This window comes from Carlito syrichta, unplaced genomic scaffold (assembly GCF_000164805.1).
Source record: "Carlito syrichta isolate Samal-C Ts95f unplaced genomic scaffold, Tarsius_syrichta-2.0.1 Scaffold78061, whole genome shotgun sequence".
Classification (NCBI taxonomy): Eukaryota; Metazoa; Chordata; class Mammalia; order Primates; family Tarsiidae; genus Carlito; species Carlito syrichta.
Window position 1 is genome coordinate 42,589 of NW_007022157.1, and position 16,834 is coordinate 59,422.

General features: G+C 37.7%; 1 protein-coding gene across 1 annotated transcript in view; it reads right to left on the reverse strand.

Moving 5' to 3' along the window:
• ERCC6L2 (ERCC excision repair 6 like 2) overlaps window positions 1-16,834 on the reverse strand; it is a 79,889-nt gene that overhangs the window by 35,726 nt on the left and 27,329 nt on the right. Inside the window, exons 9-11 of the mRNA XM_021710433.1 lie at window positions 13,852-13,951; window positions 4,372-4,524; window positions 545-625 (exon numbers count right to left, since the gene is read on the reverse strand). Of these exons, the coding sequence (XP_021566108.1) occupies window positions 545-625; window positions 4,372-4,524; window positions 13,852-13,951 (334 nt within the window). The remainder of the gene's footprint in view (window positions 1-544; window positions 626-4,371; window positions 4,525-13,851; window positions 13,952-16,834) is intronic.

Sequence of the window (16,834 nt, forward strand, 5' to 3'; positions counted from 1 at the left end):
AGTTAAAATTCCACTTTAGATATAAATGCCTGATAATTTTCCGGAATTTGTTCTTATGCTATGAAAGCGAAATCCGCCTTAATTATTAATTTTACTCACAGTCCTCTAACTTCATGTCCTTAACTCTTAAAAGACTTTTTCTTTACATGTTGAAAAATGAAGCCAGGCTCGGTGGCTCAGGCTGTAATCCCGCGCCTTTGGGAGGTGAGTGGATTGCCTGAGCCCGTGGGTTTGAGACCCGCCTGGGCAACTTGGCGAGCTCTCATCTCTACAATAAGCCAAAAAATTAGCCGGGCGTGGTAGCGCGCGCCTGTAGTTCCAGCTAGTCAGAAGGCTGAGGCGGAAGGATCGCTGGCGCCCAGGAGGTGAGGCTGCGGTGGCCGGGAGTGCCACTGCACTCCAGTCTGGGCGACAGAGTGAGACTCAAACTCAAAAAAAAAAAAAAGAAAAGAAAAATGAAGGAAAAAGGAAAAGAAACTTAAAACTGTCACATCACATGTCTCCAGACATTGTGCTGCAGGCTACAGATCCCAGAATCACTTACCGTTTCTAGTTTGCATGTTGGAGGTCCCTCTTTCAACCATGTTGTGGCTGTCATGATCCCGGCCTCCACTTGGCCTTCTCTCTACAATGTCAGCAAGAAAGAATGTGAACAACTGTGCAAAACAGGGGGTAAAAAAATCCCAGAGAGACAATAGCAACATGTGCTATTGAGTTAAGAAAGAAAAACCAAGTGCAGCTTGTTTTAGTGTTCTTCATGTTATTTTTCAATTTGCTAATCAAGGAACTCCTAATATACACACTTACATAACATTTTACAATACTCTTAATTCTTATCTTAATGTTTACTTTTTCAGACACAGAAAATACTTTCTAGTCAACTTTGTTGAAAGCACTAGCGGGGGGAGCAAGAGTGAAAAATGTTATATATTTACCTGGTATGATATCGACAACAAACATTCCTCTATCATAATTATGGCCAAGATGTATCAGCAACATTTTAAACACCACAGACAACGTTGAATAATGGGAACTGGACATTCTAGCCTATATTACTAGTGTATTTATTGTTCATACTCATTAAAAATATATGTCCCTTAGGTATAATAGACATCAAAATGAAAAGGTCCCTCCTAATATGAAACTAAAAACAATACCTTAATTACATAACTGGCTTGTTACGTCTTTTGGGAAACTGCTTGCACTTTAAAGCTTTGGGTGTAGCATTTAGCAGAGGTATCTAATGGCCTAGATTCTAGGACATTAATTCTCCTTCAAAACGAAATCAATTCTTTCTACTTTTTTGATAGAACAAGAGGAAATAATATTCCGTCACCAGAGTTACGAGCACTCAACTTACGAATACACAGATACCAACGACATGGTTCCAGTCACTTGGTAGCTAGGGCAACGAGTGAGAATGTCCCTACACAACCCTGTAGAACGATACACAGTTTCTAAATTGCCATGAGTTCTTTACTCCCCGTGCCTGGAGGCTATGATTGCAATGGGAAGAGGGGCCTTGTTTCTAGAGCCACCATTTACCTCTGCAGCAGAAGCTAAATGTCTACAATAGATGCAAGTGGCAGCGCTAGAAATCCTAAAGCTGTTGAAACTCCTTTATGACAGATAAATGGCCGTCAGTCCTAGACTGCTCAGGCCAAACACCTTGGCGCCATCTTTAATGCCTCTCTTTTTCTCATATTCCATATCTGATCCATCAGCAAATCCTGTCAACGCCACGTGAATACTATATACCTGCCACTTCTCACGCCATCTACCACGATCACCCTGACCCAAGCCACTATCATCTCTCAGTTAGATCACTGCAGTATCCTCCTAGCCAGCTTCTTGCTTCTGTCCTTATACGTCTGTAGTCTAATTTTAAATAGTTAGACGAATGTAAACCAGACTCTGTCTTTCTTCTGTTCAGAACCCTCCAACTGCCTTGTGTCTCACTCAAGAAAAAGTCAAAGTTCCTGCATGACATCTCTCTTGCCTCCTCTTGCTCTCTTGCCTATTTTACTTCAGCCACACTGGCCTACCTGACACTTTGAAATCATGCAGGACACGTTCCTCCCTCAAGGCCTCTGCATATGTTCCCTCTGTCTAAAGCACACCTTCCTTCCTCACTTCCTTCCAGGCTCCATCTAAAACTGCAAAGCCGCTCCCTTGACAACCCGTTCCCTTCCTCGCTCTATTTTTATCCTTCGAATCTGTTCTACTATGCCTTATATTCCACTTGGTTATTCTATTGTTTGTCTACCCCAAGTAGAATGTGCATTTATGATATGATTTTTTGTCTATTTTATTCTTTTATATATACACAGCTTTATGAATAGTACCTGACATTTAGCAGATGCTCAATAAATATTTGTGAAATGAACTCTCAGTATCCATCTTTAAAGGGAAACTATAATATAGATGACAATGAGTCAATGCAAAATCGAAATAAACTGCCCAGAAATCATAAGATTGAGTGCTATGTAAATTCCAATTTTTACATCTTAAAATATTTTTAAAGGGATTTTCTACAACCTTTAAAAATTAAAGGCTTATCACATGAAATGAAATATTTCTTTGATTTTATGATATGTATTCCCATTAGATAGGGCTTAGAATAATAATATATTTAAAAATACCGTTTGGCCAAAAGCAGCATGAATCTAAGTAGGCCTGAATAATTTTAAATTCTAGTTTAAAATGACAAATAAGCCATTTTAATTAAAAATGTAACTTAGTTTAATGATTTAATAATTGAGTACCAATAATATGCCTAGCAAGACAAGCGTAAGACATGGATGATCCTGTCATCCTATATTACTAATGATTAGAAAATAGGTTATTATCTTTAGTATTCAGGTACATTAAATAACTTAAGGATTTTTTTAAACAAAATGTAAGAGATGGACTGTTCTATCATTAATAAACATGGCTGAAGGCGAAACGAGATATCCTTAGGACCAGTGAACAAGAGGACTTCCCAGTTAATAACCTGTCATCTGATATGTCTTATGTGACACTCGTTTAACAAAGGAATAGGTAAGTATTCTGATCAAACAGAATTGCCCTATGTCCTATGTGGTAGAAAACAGGATAAATAATATAATGCCAATATCTGTATAGACGATGATTTTAAATTAGAAACATGAACATAGGCGCGCCAACTAGTATTCAGAGATGGAGGGGGCCTCGGGGCAGGGGAGGTGGAGGACAAAGTTAGTGATAAGAGAAGAGGGGCAGGAAATAACAAGTCCATAGAAGAAACAGACTGTTCAAAAAAAAAAACAAAAAGTAAACCCAAAAACAACAAAAAAAGAGGACTTCAAATGAGCCACTCAATTCAAAATCAAATACAGTTACAATAAGACAAAAACTCAGCAGCATACCTCAGATGCTGGATGGCAGTTATAATATCTATAGGACACAAATAATACATACCTTCCCCTTTCCCATCCATTAGTAGCCATGTTGAACTACTACTGAACTTGCTTAGTATGTAATTGCATTACATATTGCATGTGAGTTGTGTCAACGTTCTCTTCCACCTTCCATCTAGATGGGTTAAGTTCCTCAAGGACAGGGACCAAGTGTTCCTTAAATGACTTTATGGTACTTACCGAATAAATGAAGGACCTTAAGGTTTTGCTCTAAAGTTCTGGAAATCAAGGGAAATATCCTGAGTTTCTCTAAGACTCAGCCTCCTTGTCTATATGACAAGGAGGTTGAAAAAGATGATATTCCAGGATTCTATGATACCCATATTAACATCAGTAAGAAAAGAGGTTAATATTTTTAGTATTCTGGTATATTAAATAATTTAAATATTTCTTAAAAGGATATAAATATTTTGTTGGAAGAATAAGTAACATCTGTACGCTGAGGAGGAGTACAATGAGAGTTTAAAATATTGGTGTGGAATTTTTATTGGGAACAGAAAAGAAAAATCTTCATGAGACATGACAGTGCATCTCAGAGAATATTTGGTAACTTTTAATCAAAACACATTTTATATTTTTGTTTATTTAGGAAAATATCTTTTTTTAGTTCCTGACTTCAACAGCTGTTTTCAAAGTAATAAACTTCACTCCGCCAGTCTGAAAATGGCCTTGGAGTTCACACTAACCAGTATATGAACTTGTACTTGTGTGTGTGCATTGTTTAAAATTATGCATGGAAAAACCTTAGTTTTAAGGGTACAATAAATCATTTCCCATTTCTCCAAAAGTAGAAATTCTAAACATAAGCTGTTTTTGATAAAGAAAAACAAACATTTTTCTGAAATGGCAAGAGCAACTGTATTTCAAATTTCCTGAAGGAGAAAAACCGTATTTAAAATATTATCGAAAAGTTCAGAGAACAATTTCACACCTCCAGGATGTCCCGTGTCAGACAAGACCCTTGGGACCTTAGCTTGAAGAGGTTGTGGATCCCAAAAAGCTCTCCTCGATGCTCTTTTGACCCCTGAACAGCTTCAAAATATCGCTTGGCATTTTCACTTCCAACCACCACACAGTGAAGTTGCTAGAACAGAAGAAACACAAGATATTTTTGAAGTGTTTGCTCCAACAATATGTCAGAATTTCCTGGCGTTCCCTGTATACACACAGCTTTAGCTAGAGCAGGCAGAATCTCCTAAGGGAGGAAATTTTGTTTTAATTTCCCTGGCAGATGCTGCCATTATGGCGAAATAATAATCATCTGGTCAGTCTTATCGAAGCAGAGAGCTTACATTTCCTCTTTAATCTGTTTTCTAACAACTGTGTCAAGATTACATCTCTATGGAGTATCTACCTGACACAAATGTTTAATGATAAAAGTATACATTTGAATCCACTCTTCTCCTTTTTAAACTCTTACTATAATAGGAGATACTAAAACTGGCAGAAGTATTACTATGTCACGAAAGTTAAATTATAATCTCAAGTAATTATCTGATAACCACCTCGATGTCAAACTAATTGTGGCTTGGTTAAATTGTCAACTAACAGAACCCCATCACATTTTAGAAACACTGCCTCTCGGAAACAATTCTGAATGTAGAAAGAATACTGACACGAAACCCTTAAAAAATATACCATTTTAGTATCAACATTAATGTACACATTTGCTAGATATTTTACAAAATGTAATATAAATATGTAAAATTAAAAGATGATCTGACTAATAGCCCTGGGTGCACTTTAAAATTTCTTGGAAGAAACAAAGATGCACAGAATAGGAAAACTTCAGTCTACTGTTGTTGGAGAGATTAGTAAGAAGTGATATTTAACTACTGAGATTATCATTAGAGTTCACTTGCACTGCAATGAGTTACTCCAGGCTTAAAATTCTTAATAATCACTGCCAATTATTCAACACACCCTACATGTATAGCATTTTATTTATACACTCTCATTCAATCCCTACAGCCTCATAAGGTATTATTATCTCCATTTTAGAAATAAACTGAAACTTCTCTATTTTAAAAACAAACTTAAGTTTAGAGAAATTAAGTGACTTGCTCACAGCTGCCTGCTAAGAAGTGTCATCACTAGAATCCATACCTTGGTTTGGCTGAACCCCAAATTTATACTCTAAACAATTTCTCACTTCCAGGATGCCCCCTATAAAACAAGATCTTAGTTTGAAGAGGTTATGGGTCAACATACCAACTTGTTCAGTTAGGTATCAATGTCCCAGAAACATGGGCTGCAATCCTGAGAATACAGAATCACAATAGCAGCTGATGCAACTGATGGCCCAGTTACCTTGTTACCCTTGCTCCTGATTCTTCCTTAAACACTGATATTGTCAGATTGCAGGACCTCTACCTATAACCACCAAGGTAATTTGTAAGTTTTACTCTGAGTCTTTGTAAGTTTCCTAGTAAAGTTTTATCACAAAATTTATAAAAAGCAAAGTATTTTGTACTTTAAGTTTTCCAAAATGGCTCCAGTCAAAGTGAAAACCGGGTGCTTCCATCTGTAGGCTAACTACAAAAAATCGTGTTAGAAACTCAAGAGGTGAGGGGGAAAGAATCAGTAATTTTAAAATGTAGCTCTGTTTCTAGCTTATGAAAAATCCACACAAGGCCACAAAATGTTTAGATTTCCCCATAACAACATATAAGATATGCCTCCCCATAAAATAAGGAAAAAGAAAGAATGTTCGTCATGTTGGGAAGTTCACGGTCCCTTCTTCATCTTCAAGGCCAGCAGTGTGGGATCCTCTATCTTTATCTCTGACCCTCTGCCTCCTTTCAAGGGGTTATCAGGCAGTAGGGTTAGAGACAGCAGAGATGAAGGCGCGATGTGTTCATCCCTCTGCTGTCTCTGACCCTACTGCCCTAGAACCCCTCATAAGGACCCTTGTGATTGCACTGGGCCCACTGGGAAGGCCTGGTGGTTTGAGGGATCAGAAGGCGAGTATCTCTGGGGGCCCTTATCCAGCCTACCAACATGAAGACGTGCAAAAACAATGATAGAGGCAAGGTTCCCAAATATGAGGCATTCTGGACATCAAAGTAAATCATGATATACCGTGGGCTGTAATCTGTTACTGAAATAGGAACCCATGAGGCCACACAGATTGAATACATAAATGGAAGGGAAAACTCTTTTTTAAATGGTAGAGTGTCGACATACAAGCAAGATGGAATAATGGAAACAAACAATCACTCAACAGCCATCATAGCTGTAGCCAACTCAGGCAGAAGCATGGATACACACTAAGGCTGATGGGCGCAAGTTTGACGAAGAATGGGAAGAGGAAATGGCATAGCCTCAGAAGATCTCCCCATAAACGGCTTATCAGGTACAAAGGAAAAAACAAAACAAAAACAACCAGTCACTTTGCTGAGGAAACCTATCAGACAAAAACCTGGCTGAGGTCAAGGTTCACGTCACCAGCAGCAGGGCAGGTCACTATCCTGTGCCTCCTGACTGACGCCACGAGGGGAGCACGGCCTCCTCTCCGTGGTGAGTCTGGACGCGAGGAAACAGCAAATGGGCCTGGCTGAGGGACACCCCACACAAGGAAAGCCTTACTCTCGGAGATAAAGAAATTCTGGTAATTATTCCAGGTGGAAGAAAACTGAAGAGACACAAAAAGTACATGTGAGCCATGATCCTGGATCAAAGCCTGGATCGAATTCTGGGCAAGAAAGGAAAAAACAGACATTGCTGGGAGGGCTGGGAGAATCTGAATGGGTCCTGTGGATTACAAGGTGATGGTGCCTCAACGTTAACTTCTTGATGTAAATAACTGCGTTTTGGGGAGGAAATGGGGGAGGGCAAGCTACGGAACAGAACTGTACAACTGAGTGTGTATAACTCATGAAACTATTTTTAATGTATACATTAAAGTCAGAGAGTATACTTGTTTAGGGAAAATACACACTGGACAATTCAGAGAATGTCCTTACTTCTTTGGGGAAATACAAAGTGGTAGTAAGTCTGTGACATTCTCTCTAATGGTTCAGAAAAAGAATAAAGATTATGGATGAGAGATAGAGAAACCAAGCATGTAAAAATGTTAACAAGTGGAGAATTTGGTGAAGTTAATGGGAGTTCTTTGTGCTGTTCTTGCAATTCTCTTATAAACACTTACTTATAAATTTATACATCTCTCTCTCTCTCTCTCTCTCTCTCACACACACACAAACACAGATAAATTTCTGAATGCCAAAACTTTAGAATGCATACAATGCTCCAAACCTGAAGGAGAACAGTTGCTGTATAAGTGATGTTTGTATTTTTTAAATTTTTTTTTAAATTTTAAAGATGTGGGGCACAATTCAGGGTTAGGTATACAAATGTTCATTATACAGGTACCCTTGGTGATGAAGTGTGCCCCCCCCAGCAGGTTCCCACTACTGCCAATCTTTTTCTTACAGTATTATGATAATTGTTCAAGGTCCGCTTATGAGTGAGAATATGTGACACCCAGTTCTTTGTTTCTGTGTAAGATCACTCATTATTATAGACTCTAAGTCCATCCAGGTTGCTGCGTATTTTTTAAAAATATAAAATATCTGAATGCATTATTACAACATATGCAAACAACACACATCAAAATAAAAGTAAATGTAGGTTACCCCTTATTAGTCTAACCAGTGTTGTAATATTTAGGTGTATTCTTTTAGATATCTCTCAATGCAGTTAGAGCTACTGATATATACTGATGCTCCTTGACTTACAATAGGGTTATTTATGAATAAACTTACTGGAAGTCGAAAATACTGTCAAGTTTAAAGTGCATTTTGACTTAAGGTGGATTTATCCAAATGCAGTACCATCGTAAGTAGAGGTGCATAAAAAATGCATACTGCTTTAGCACTATCAAAAAGACAAAAAGTTGCTAAGTCAAGCCATCATAAATCAGGGATGGTCTGTGCATATGGAGTTTTATGTGTAAATACAATTGGTATACTGTACACACTGCTCTTCAAGTTGCTATCTTGCTTGATCCACTTAAAAATGTCCCTCAAGATCTTGCTACCTCAGTACATTCGATCTACTTTTTTCCTGCTGTTGCAGAGTAGTCTGTAATATGAGTATATCTGAGTCATCATTCTGTTATCATTGGACATTTAGGTTATTTCCTTTTTTATCTTTTAAATAAACACTACCAATGCTGAATATAAGTCCTTGTCATCCCTCACTGTGCATATGTGAGAGTATTTCTGTCAGTTACTAATGGAGAAAGTACTGTGCTTTAAATAGCTTACATTAGCCTCTACAATAAGCATACCAGGTGTATTCTCAACCACAGTACTGAATATCTCTTTACAAATACCCCAAACAACAATGCACAGTGTCAATTTCTCCACTCCACCTTCACAAAAACCCCAAATCAAAATTTTTTAAAAAGCTTTTGTAAAATGTACAGAGCACAGTCTTACTGAATTTTGTATTTCTGGATTATGAATGAGGTTAAACAGCCTTTCACGTCCGTATTAACTGTTTGTATTCTTTTCTTCAGTGGAATGCCTAATCAGAGTCTTTTTTATTGGTTTGTGGGAGATTTTTGTATTTTATAGATGCTATTCCATTAGGGTACATAAGGCAATCATTTCTTCCTAGTCCTTCTTTTTTACCCCACAAATTTGGAATTTATGAAAACTTGTGCATTTATTCTCACGTGTTTAAACTTCAGTCACCTTCAAAGCTCTCTCCGTTTGATGCACTACACCTATTGAGATGCTATTTCTACTGCTCAACAGTTTTTGAATTCATTTTGATTTGCCTCTTCCACATCAGCAAAACGTTTCCCTTTGAAGACATTTTTCATCCAGGTAAACAAACAAACAAAAAGTCACTTGGGGCAAGATGGGCCGAATAGGGAGGGTGGGGCAAGGGGTCATGCCATTTTTTTAGTCAAAAACTGCTGACCACTCCCCGAGGTGTGGGCAGGTGCACTCATACATTACCCATCATGAAATGGGCAAACGGCACTGAAAGAATCTTCAGAAAAAGGTTTCAATGAAGCTGAACACAGCCTCTCACAACAACACAAGCTGGTACACTGATGCCAATGGGTTCCTAGAACCCCTCCTAGTCTCTCTTTGAATCTGGTTTGCAGTTCCTTTGTCATACAGAAGTTTCAGCAAAAATGTCGTCAAATTTGCAGTATCTTGTGCCTTCAAAGATGTACTAGTTTCCTGTGGCTGCTATAACAAAGTACTGCAAACTGAGTGTATTAAAGCAACAGAAATTTATTCTCTCACGGTTGTGGAGGCTCAGATCTGAAGTCAAGGTGTCCATAGGGCCACGCTCTGGCTGAAGATCCTAGGGAATGATCCCCCCTGCCTCTTTCTTGCTTCTGGCAGTTGCTGGCAGTCCTTGGCGGTCCTTGGCTTACCACTGCATGGCTTCGATTTCTGCCTCCGCTGCCACGTGCTGTGTTCCTTGTGTCTGTCTGTATCTAAATTTCCCTCTTCTTATAAGGACATCAGACATCAGATTAAGGCCCACCCTAATCCAGTATGACCTCATCTTAACCTCATCTGCAAAAGGCCTACTTACAAATCAGATCACATTCACAGGTTTGGAACTTCAACGTATCTTTTGAGGGACAGGGGCACAATTGAACACATAATAGATGCTTTGTTAAAGATTTTCATATTTATGTTCATGAGAGATACTGGTCTGTAACTTTCTATAATGTCTGTGTTAAGTTTTGGTATCAGGATTGTTCTCTTTGTAAATTAAGTTAAAAGTGCTTTCTCCTCCTGTTTTCAAAAAAATATTGTTTGATAGAGTTTATTAGTGAAGTCATCCAGGTCAGGATCTGTCTCTGTGGGAAAGTTCTGAATATAAAATTCAATTTCTAACAAGAAAGGTTATCATTTTCTCTCATTTGAAGTTACTGCTTCTACATATCCAGTATTGCTAATAAGAAGTTAGATGTCTATCTAATTCTAGTAGGTAATGATTTTTCTCCCAAGAAAAGTTTATCTCTGGAAACCTATAATGTCTGTGTTAAGTTTTGGTATCAGGATTGTTCTCTTTGTAAATTAAGTTAAAAGTGCTTTCTCCTCCTGTTTTCAAAAAAATATTGTTTGATAGAGTTTATTAGTGAAGTCATCCAGGTCAGGATCTGTCTCTGTGGGAAAGTTCTGAATATAAAATTCAATTTCTAACAAGAAAGGTTATCATTTTCTCTCATTTGAAGTTACTGCTTCTACATATCCAGTATTGCTAATAAGAAGTTAGATGTCTATCTAATTCTAGTAGGTAATGATTTTTCTCCCAAGAAAAGTTTATCTCTGGAAACCTTAAGGACCTTTCACTTTCTCCATGATGTTTTGGAAAAATGGCTGAGGACAGTGGTACATGCCTGTAATCCCAGCTTCTTGGGAGGCTGAGGCAGGAAGATTACTTTGAACCCATGAGTCTGAGACCACCCTGGACAACACAGTGAGACTCCATCTCAAAAAACAAAACAATTGTAGAAAGATGGTGTAAGGGTGGGTCTATTTTCATTCACTCATTTACTCTAAGACTGATATTGGAACTTCTAAACCTAGCCTCCATTTCTCCTACTTTTCTTACATGTGTTTTCTCTGTCTTTTTGCTCTGTAACCTAGAAGAGTTGCTTGCTTTTTCTTTTACAAGAAAAATGTGCTCTTTGCCATTTAGCCTATCTCTGGACTTTTTTATTTTCTGCACCTTTAATGGATTATTTCCCTAGTAGTTCATTCTTGTTCCTGGGATCCTATAAACTCACTTACCTTTTGAAGACATTTGTATTTTTTAAAAAAATCTCTCTCACTCGAAATGTTCAAGTCATTCTATCTTCTCTGATGTTGATTCTTCTTCTGAGTGCCTATATTAGTTTCCTATGGTTCCCATAACAAATTATAAACTTGATGGCTTTAAACCAATAGAAATCTATCCTCTCATAGTTCTGGAGGCCAAAAAATCTGAAATTAGTATCACTGAGCTGAATCGAGGTGTTGGCAGGGCCACACTGCCTGCGGAGGCTCCAGGGGAGAATCCATCCTTTTACTCTTCCAACTTCTGGCAGCAGCCAGCATTCCTTGGCTTGTGGCACATCACTCCAGCCAAGACCTCTGTGGTTACACTGCTTTCCTCTCTTCTGTCTGGGTCAAGTTTTCCTCCAGTTTTCTTATAAGGACAACACTTGTGGATAATCCAGGATAATCCCTGCATCCCTGGATCCTTAATTTAATCACATCTTTGTATTTTTCCATATAAAGTGCCATTTACAGTTTCCAGGAACTAGGACCTGATATTTTGAGGTCCAGTAATCGGACCTATAGTACCTTTTTCATAGTGCTTATTTTTCTAAACTGTTGAGTAATTATTTTGAGCTGGGTATCCACCTGCCTTTAAACACCTTACATACTTATCTCAGCCTACTGCAGTGCTGATTTGAAGTGAGGCACAAGTAATTAGTCTTCTGGGCAACAGGAGGGTCTTTCTTTTGGACATCAGAAAAATCTGGAGCTCTGTTTTGCTCCTTTGCTTCCAGTGTTTCCACTTGCTGTTCTCACTTGAGAGTAGACACCTCTGTTGGCTTCAATTTTGTACAACTGGTGTAAGATTTTAAGGGTTAAACCACCTTGTTACATCATCGACAATATTTCCAAAGAGGAAACCCAGTTACCCCAAGGCTCCCTTCTTTTTTTGTGTCTCTTGACTCAAAGCTTGGAAAATCCAGAAGCTGCACCTACCTTTTTCTGCAGTCTTCCTCTCACCGAGTTTAGCTTGGTTTCTTCCTTCAATGTGTCCCAACTGCTTTCTGTCTTTTAGGGTTCCTTACAATTTCTGGGCCACCAAGAGAACCATTCTTGCTTTCCGATACTTTAATAGTTTTTTTTAAACATCGTTTTTGTATTTCTCGTCTCCCAAAGATTTGAAGACAACTTGGGAGACTAGAGGGTGTGCTCCATATGCACATTTGGTTCAAATTCCAAGCTGTCTTTAGACCACACTTAATGCCTTTTCCTTAAATGATTGCCATCTTTTCTTTATTTGTGTCATAAAGTTCTTAAATTGCCTCATCTTCTGAAGCCTTTTAAATTATATACTACTATATATAATATGTATTATATGACAAGCCATTTTATTTCATTAAATGGGTCAGATGAATAGGTAAAAAGGAAACGTATATAAGAAGGGACAGAAAAATATTACTGTATTTTTGGTATATTTGAGGAAAGACTCTTACTTATGACAAGTCTAAGACAGCATTCTATTTTGGGAGTTTTTTGTTTGTTTTTCTAAGACAGCATTCTAAAAAACAGCTCCTAAGATTAAAAAAATCCTACTTTTTTTTCCAAAACTGGTTAGAAAAAATAATTTTTAAGTAGTGCTATACACCAAAGGGGAAAGAAGACAGACAGTTTCTTACAGAGCTAAATGCTTTAAGAAAAAAACAAAAACTGCTGTGTATAATTCTATTTTTAGAATGAAGAAAATAGCATAAATTTAAGATTGGATCATTCTTAGGTTAACTACCACCACATGTGGCAGATGTTTGTTCTTAAATAGATGCCAATGGAATATATAGATAGCAATTCAAATTTAATGTTTAACCTCAATCCAGATCTTCTCAAGTGTGCAGTTGTAAACGAAATGAATGTAGCTTATTTAGAAGCATGAATGATGTAGCAATTGGTACATCAAACATACTAAGGAGTTTAAGCAATTTTAGATGACTATCAAAAGCAGCAGCATGTAGTTAGGACACTTGCGTTCTACTCTTATAATTTCACCTACCGGGGCATCTCTGGGTCCCCGTCTCATTATGTACAGTATCTCTAAGGCAGTGCTCTCCAGTCTTCTTCATGTCATGGCACATATAGAAAATGGCAACATAGAAACATCTACCTGGAGTAAACAGAGGAGGCCACTCAAGGCTGGAAGCTTGCTTAGGTACTCTTGCTGTCCAGAGAGCTCTGGGACCAATGTTTCAGTGACCTTGTAGCCCTTTTTGTGGCTATTACATCTTGGCCTACAGTTGGGAGCTGTGACCTTGTTACTCAGATTGTGGTCTGTAGACTAGAAGTACCGGCACTCCTGGGAGCCAGTTAAAAATGCTGAATCGTGGGCTCTACTCCAGACCTACTAAATCAGAATCTGTGTTTTAATAAGATCCCTAGGTAATTCATGTGCATATTAAAAGTTTAAGAAGTGCTGCTCTAAGAAACACTCAGCTAAAAAATTCAATGAATCTAAGAATAATCTGTATCACAGAAGGGTATTCAAGAGTATTGTTCATAGTTGTATTAAATTCCATATAAGGATAAAATTAAAAACTTATTTTTATACAAATTTGTTCCTAAGTTGTGAAAGCAGATAAATGTTTACTTCTTAGGCAGCAAAAGGGAAATACATTTACCTGCTTGTAGACCTGTCGTAAATACATGATCTCCTCCACAGTTCCCAAAGAGATCAGCCTAAATACTTTGACATCTCTGCACTGTCCAATCCTATATGCTCTGTAAAAAGATAAAAACACAAACAAAAATAAAGTAAAACAGCTCTAGGTTCAAGAGGTAGCTTCTGAACATACAAATGAACTTTATGAACATTTTAATTAATTTTGAAAGAAATGTTTTATGTTCAAATATGATCTAGTACTTAGTAATAATGCCAAAACATAAATTCATATAAAAAGACTAGTTATTGAGGAGAAAAATATTATAGAAAAAATGTAAGTCAACTTCATTTCTGCTATACACATCACCTTCCACTGTCCAAAAACTTTTTCTAAATCCAGGTTTTTCTTTTACAATAGTCTTAAACTTATGAATAGGTTGTTCCCAAATGACTTTATTTGTATAAAGTTCTCCCAAATGCAAACTAATTCACAGTGAAAGAAAGCAGCTCAGTGGTTGCTCGTGGATAAGAGGATGTGGAGGGACAGGAGGAATGAACTTCAAAGATGCAGAAGAAAAATTTTGGGGGTGAGCAATCTACGTTCAGTATCTTAATTGTGGTTCACAAGTACATACATATGTCAAAACTTATCAACTGTGCATTTAAAAAATGTACAGTTTACTGTCTGCCAATTATATCTTAGTAAAATTGCCACAAGCAAATAAAAAAAATGGGGAAAATAAGTAAACTGGAAAGTCTACGGAAGGGCAGAGGTACAGTCCTTACCCACAGAGATTTCGATTCGGTGGGTCTGCCTGAATCATTCAGCTGACTGCTACCCAAGGGCTTCTGATCTGGACCACTGTGCTTTAAAAATCTAACTTGACTCATCATGGTTTAACTTTGGAGGCTTTATTGGATGCTCTGAATGAGCACTGAATGCCTGTTACAGTTGCTGACAGGAACGGGTCAAGGTCATCCTGCCAACATGCTTAAGAATGTTTTAATTTGGGGGAAAGTCATTTTTGACTTGGTAAGGTCCCTCTACGTATTGTTGTGTTTAGTATTCCCTTTGCCACCCTTACCCATAGAGAAAGGCTTTCACCAGAGGGTATCTTGAGTCCTGGAAACCCTCCACCTCCTGTGACACAGCGAGCCTAGGGTAAAGCGTTGCCTTCACACCTCCGTTCTGCAATCTGGCGGCAGAGAGCGGGGCTCACAACCTCTTCCTATCTTACAGTGTATTTGGACTCTAAAGAAGATCAGAAAGGAACCGAAGAAAACATCTTTTGGATGTATGCTTGGCCAGCTGTTTGGTGAATGGGATGCCTTCTACTGGAATGCATATCCTTTCATTGTTACAGAAAAAAACTTTATGCACAAGTTTCTTGGTTTCTTGGTTCATCAAACAGGGATCCCACCATGTAGGGACAAATCCTGAGGATCTCTTATGCACGTCAGAATCTCATTTTTGTTCTAGGTATCTGCTGCCAGAGTCAGTGAATGGGGAAGGAGGGGAACAGGAATGCTATTTATTTTGTTTTATTGTGAGCTAACTTTCATTGAATACCAAAGCGCAGTGCACTGTGTATTGAGGGAATATTGGAGTAAATAATGATGACCTAGATGAAAAAGTACAAAATATAGTAAATATCATAAGACCAAAAACAAAATGGAGGAGATTGTTTTGTGGTTTACACGTGATCACTTTCCTTTGATGGGTGTCACGGAGAAAGGCTGGTTAAAAGTGTCGGCTCTGCAGGCAGACTGCGTGGCTTCAGACCCTGAGCGTGGCACTCGCTCACTGCCTGTGAGCTTGGACCAGCTACATCAGTTCATTGGGCCTCAGCCTCCCCACTCATCAAATGGGTTAAATAAGAGTGCTTATTACTTACACACAGATATTGTGAGTATGAAAGAAGACAATCTGTGGAAAGCACTAAGAACAGTTTCTAGCTCATCAGAAAAACACAATAAATGTAGCTGATATCCCTTTGTCCTTATTCTTCCAAAAGTATTTATATGAAATTGCATATAATGCATTAAATATTATAAATAAGTATTATTCATGGCTAGTTGGTCCCTCTAATTCTTAAACTTCTCTGCATTTTTGCCTTTTTCCTTCAGATTAGGCTTCCCAAAATTTGTCTATTTTGCTCTTTTCAAGGAATAATTGAAAATTGATATTGTTTTTGCTTTTATTTTAATAATACAATATTTAATAAAATCCCCCCTATTTTCTTTACTTTGTTGTTTTTCTAGTTTTTAGGTTATATCCTTTCATTTACTTTCAGTCTTTCTTTTCTGAGAAATTAATTTAAAAATCTAAATTAACACAAAAATGTAAATACTAATCCAGAGTGATTTCATTGCTATTTCTTCTTTTTTCTTTTTTTTTTGAGTTGGGGTCTCACTCAAGCACCTAGGCGGGAGTACAGTGGCATGATCACGGTTCACCATAGCCTCAACCTTCTGGGCTCAGATGATCTTTCTGCCTCAGCCTCCTAAGTAGCTGGAACTACAGACACGTGCCCTAATCAAAGGACACAGGCTGGCAGAACAGATTATAAAAACAGTGTCCAACTACATGCTATCTATAAGAGACTCACTTTAGAATAGAAGACATACATAGGATGAAAATGAAAGGACGGCAAAAGCTATTTTGTGCAGACAGTAACAAAAAGAGAGTAGAAGTGTCCGTATTAATTTCAGACAAAATATGGATTCCTGGTCCCCTATCAGCTGGAAGCTGAACTTTACTTTATGCAGCTTACTTATACGTTAAGTCCTCACTTGTTCCCCACAACTCTAAAATTAGGAGGAAAAAAAAGAACTTGAGGCCCTAAAAAAGTTATCTTTAGACCCATAAAACTTTAAGAAATCAATTCTATAGTATTAATATCTTCTCTATTATAAAGTAATAAAAACAATGTATTGAGAGGAAAAAAACAATATCAGACAAAATAGACTTCAAGTCAAAAACTGTCACAAGAGAAAACAGA